The sequence below is a fragment of the Neophocaena asiaeorientalis genome, unplaced genomic scaffold, assembly GCF_003031525.2.
Source record: "Neophocaena asiaeorientalis asiaeorientalis breed wild unplaced genomic scaffold, Neophocaena_asiaeorientalis_V1.1 scaffold72, whole genome shotgun sequence".
NCBI lineage: Eukaryota > Metazoa > Chordata > Mammalia > Artiodactyla > Phocoenidae > Neophocaena > Neophocaena asiaeorientalis.
In genome coordinates, this window is record NW_020185336.1 from 13,056,820 (window position 1) to 13,060,989 (window position 4,170).

At 45.5% G+C, this 4,170-nt stretch overlaps 1 protein-coding gene across 2 annotated transcripts in view; it reads left to right on the top strand.

Annotated features, from left to right (window-relative positions):
• The first annotated feature begins 322 nt into the window (after window positions 1-322).
• The window catches only part of STAM2 (signal transducing adaptor molecule 2), a 46,952-nt gene continuing 43,104 nt past the window's right edge, over window positions 323-4,170 (top strand). For both annotated transcript variants that reach the window (XM_024735970.1, XM_024735971.1), the window contains exon 1: window positions 323-708. In XM_024735970.1, coding sequence (XP_024591738.1) covers window positions 435-708 — 274 coding nt within the window. In that variant the 5' untranslated portion in view covers window positions 323-434. The remainder of the gene's footprint in view (window positions 709-4,170) is intronic.

Below are 4,170 nucleotides of genomic sequence, written 5' to 3' on the forward strand. Positions count from 1 at the left end.
TAACCCCAGAACCGCCAGGAGCGGAGCCAAACCCTTCGCCAACTCTCGAAACCAGTGAGGCTCCATCCGTTTCCAGGGCAACGGGACTGTGACGCGAACGTAGCCGCGGGCCCTCAGCCGCGTGCGACTAGCCCATATCTTAGGAAGGAACTAAACTGGAGGGAACTTGGCCGTCGGAACCAGCAGCCCTACGCAGGAAATGCCAGATCACCTCGCCCCCTGCAGAACTGCCGCCGGCATTGCAGCTTCCGGTCCTCTGGCGTCGCCAAGTTATAGGCTCGACAACTTCCGGCCTTGAAGGGCCCCCCTTCTATGGCTTGCCGGGGTCCTAGCGATGGAAAGGTGGCCTCGGCGGCCGCCTGACCCCTACGGGGGCTTCGGATCAGGGCTGCCGCCTCCTCCCGGAGGGCGGCGGCTACAGGGCCGCTGAGAAGATGCCCGCGGCTGGTGGGACCTCATACCGGGAGGAGAGGTCGGGGCGGAGCGCAAGGGCGGAGCGCGGACCTGGAGCTGGTCCGTCAGGCAGGAGTGGGGCAGGTGTGGTGGCGGAAGTGCCGGACGCGACTGGAGCCGAGCCGTCTAGGAAGCCGGGGCCGTGGGTACCCCAGCCCGGAGCAGCTGCAGAGCCTCAGCCTGACCGCAGCAACTCGGGCTCGGGCGCCGGCGAGATGCCTCTGTTCACCGCCAACCACTTCGAGCAAGATGTGGGTAAGTGCTGGGCCGGGGCCCCAAGCCGTTGTTTGTTGTGCTAGAAAGTGGGCGGTGGCGACTCCGGGGACTGGAAAGCCTAGCAAAGCGGGAGGAAGGTGCGGCGTCGCCGCTGCCTGGCAGCCGGGATTTTTCTGGGGGCAACCTCGGCGCGTCCCTAGCTGCCAGGGGAGTGTCCCCAGCCCACCTGAGGTTGGGGACCCCGAAAGAGGACCGTTCCCCTTGCCAGGCACAGGAATAGGGAGGAGCCTGGGGTTCTCTGGAGACCGAACTAATTGAGCAATTACGGAGTTGATGACACAGAACTTCCAGCTCCCTCTAGAGCTGGTTGAGTCTTGTGTCCCCCCCCTCCCCACTCCCCCGCCCCGCGGTTAAAAGTGATGCAGCAGACCCTGTTGTCTAGGGCAGCTCAGCACTTACAGAGACTTCAACTTGTCCCGGTTCAATAGGAAGAACCTATTTTATCTCGCTTATATATAGATGCGCCCAACCCCTGATCGCACGGCTTCAGGATTTATTTATGATAGTTGGAAGTGTTACACTATCCATGGATAGTGCAAGTTCTATAAGGTGTTCTGCCTTAGGGTATGAAAAGGAAAACCCCAGGATTTCAAAACAGTCCAGAACACCTGTTTTACTTCTTGGGGGGTCGTCAGTGACTATGGAGTGAGAAAAAGATGGATTGGGTATGAGAACTTAACTTGTGGCTTTAGAAAAACAGTAAACCAAGCTGGCTAAAATAAATATTTTTGTAGCAGTAGTTAATTCTAGGTAGAGTTTTAGGATTTAGTGGAATGAAAAAAACGCATGGCTGCAAATTGCCAGTTATACAGAATATTGCACCTGTTTCATAGTTACAATTTTCTAATTATGGGGAAAGTTTAGAAAGTGCCCTATTTTGGTATATTATGTGATTCCAAAAATGTGTTCAGAAGTCAAATATGATGTATAAGTACCTTCCTTTCACAGAGAGCTAAAAAACTTTATAGATTTTGACCCTTAGATAGTCTTCAAATATGTATTTCCATAATTTCATTCAACTTTTTTCTTGGTAGTTTAACATTGCTGACTGCTATAAACCTAGGAAGCATAATGTTGGGGTTCACAGCGTCTGCTTTTGGAACACCTAATGATGTCTTCCTTTGCTGCAGTGAGACCTTCACTTTTTATTGTTGTGAAGACTTTAATCTTGTCATAGTGGGAAAAAAAGGCAAAATAGAATAAGACAAATGATTTTCAAACTTAACAACTGTGGAACTCTTCAAGGGAGATCTTTCCTGGAAGCCCATTGTTTTCTGATTGACAACTTCTCTGGTGAAAGTAAGCCAAGTTGCTTTTCTAAACCTCCCCCTCAGTGTCTCCTGAGGTTCCTACATGGTTTAGTGGATCACAGTTTAGTTCCACTGTAGTAAAAGAAGCATTGCTGTTCAGACATTAAAAAAAAAATACTGTGTATAGATTATTTCATGGGCAGTGCCATCAGCCAAAGCTTCAAGTACTTGTTAACTCAAGTATGAGTTAACTCAAGTATGACTGACTGAAGTCAGTTTCCAAAAGGCAGTTTAAGATAAAATAGAAAGTTTGATTGTAACCTCTTTTAGGCAAGTGGTTGGAATTAATAGAAAAAGTGGCATGAAATACTAAGGATTTCAAATTGTCTTTGTACATCTATCATAGAAGAAAAATTATATATTGCACTTTTCAAAACTTAAAGTCCCTGTTAATTTGAAATACAGTAGTTAATATGACGATCAAGTCATTGTTTAACTTGAGATGCCCACAGGAATGTTCCTTTGCAGTGTCATTGTCCTTTTCATCTTTCTTTGATTCAGTCAGATTTTTATTACCATTGTTTCTTTTTTGTCATAGCTTTGTTTACCTTTGATTCAACAAACAGGCTCTGAGTGATTACAAAGTGTGTGTCAGACAGTGTGTATCAGACTTTGGGAGCACAAATTTAATAAATAAACTGGGTTCCCTCAAGGAACTCTCAATCTAATGGAGGACTCGTACACACATAAAAAGATAATTGTATTTTTTACACCATATTACGATACTAGAAATACAGGAGATGCTTTACATTCTCCCTCTATTTAAAACAATCATCTTCCCTGAAGAGAAGACAAGGACCTTCAGGCAGACACTTTATTTGTAAAAGTGTTGACACTATCCTCTCTCTTCCCCTGCTTTCCTGATAGCACTTACACCTGCAGGAAGTGACCATCTCTTACTATATGTATGGTTTGGTCATTTTTATAATTAACTGTAAAGTTGAAACTACATTCCTTTGGTCGATGCAGTCTCATCAGAGGGTGAACAGCGTTTCTGACATCATTCATGTGGGGAAGAAATCCTTTTCTCAGACCCTGAGACTCTGAGAAAAGGCTGTAGTGACTCAAGATGTCTAGGAAGGCACTCATAAGTTGATGATGGTATATGAGTTGTCAAATGGTAGCTGGCCAAAGGCTAAGAGGTAAGGAACTCTGGCAAGTTCCTGTTTTTTTTCTTGGAGTCAGACCTACAAATCCTGAAAGGTATGCTAGGGATGGTAGCATTAGAGCTCTTTAAATATTTATTGGATCGCTTCTAATATGGGTTTATTGTTTGTTTTGTTGAATAAAATTCCTTTGAAGCTGTGCTGAGAAAAAAAGAGAAAATATCCACACACATCCCCCCTCACCCCGGCCCTGATTCTTATCTTGAAGGGGAGTGTAGGTTTCCTAAGGTAGAGAGCCGGTTTGGGGCAGCCTTTTTAGGAGATCCCAAGGAGAAAGTAAAACATGAGGGACAGAGCCACAATAGGAAGATTTAGTGGTAGTGTTAAAAGGGCAGACAGATGTCATTTCCTTACATCCTGTACCGATTTTTCCAGTCTCACTACATTGATTCCTGAGTCATGTCTGTCTGTTCTGCTCCATAACCCCAGTTCTTATTTGCGTGTCTTTTTTCTCCTTACTCAAGCCAGGCAATCTTTCTTACCAGTTTCTGTCTCTGTGCCATTTACTACTATTCGCTGATAGATTTTTGCTTTTTTCAGCAATACTTGGTATCTCCTTTCTTACAGATAAACTTACTTGTGTCCCACAGAGCTGAGCTCAAATTCTACTTCTACAAAAACTCTTTTCACACAGTGGATTGAAGTATGAACTTTATCTTAAAAGGAGACTTTTCCAAGTAAAATTTGAATGCATGTATTGCTATGTCTTTGGCTTGTGTTTAGTCAAATAACTTGACAGTGAGTAGCTTGGAGTTTTTGATAATGGAATCGTTTTCTCCAGTGAAATTTTACAAGAAACCCTAATATAAAAATAGATATTGGGCTTCCCTGGTGGCGCAGTGATTGAGAGTCCACCTGCTGATGCAGGGGACATGGGTTTGTGCCCCAGTCCAGGAAGATCCCACATGCCACGGAACGGCTGGGCCTGTGAGCCATGGCCGCTGAGCCTGCACGTCCAGAGCCTG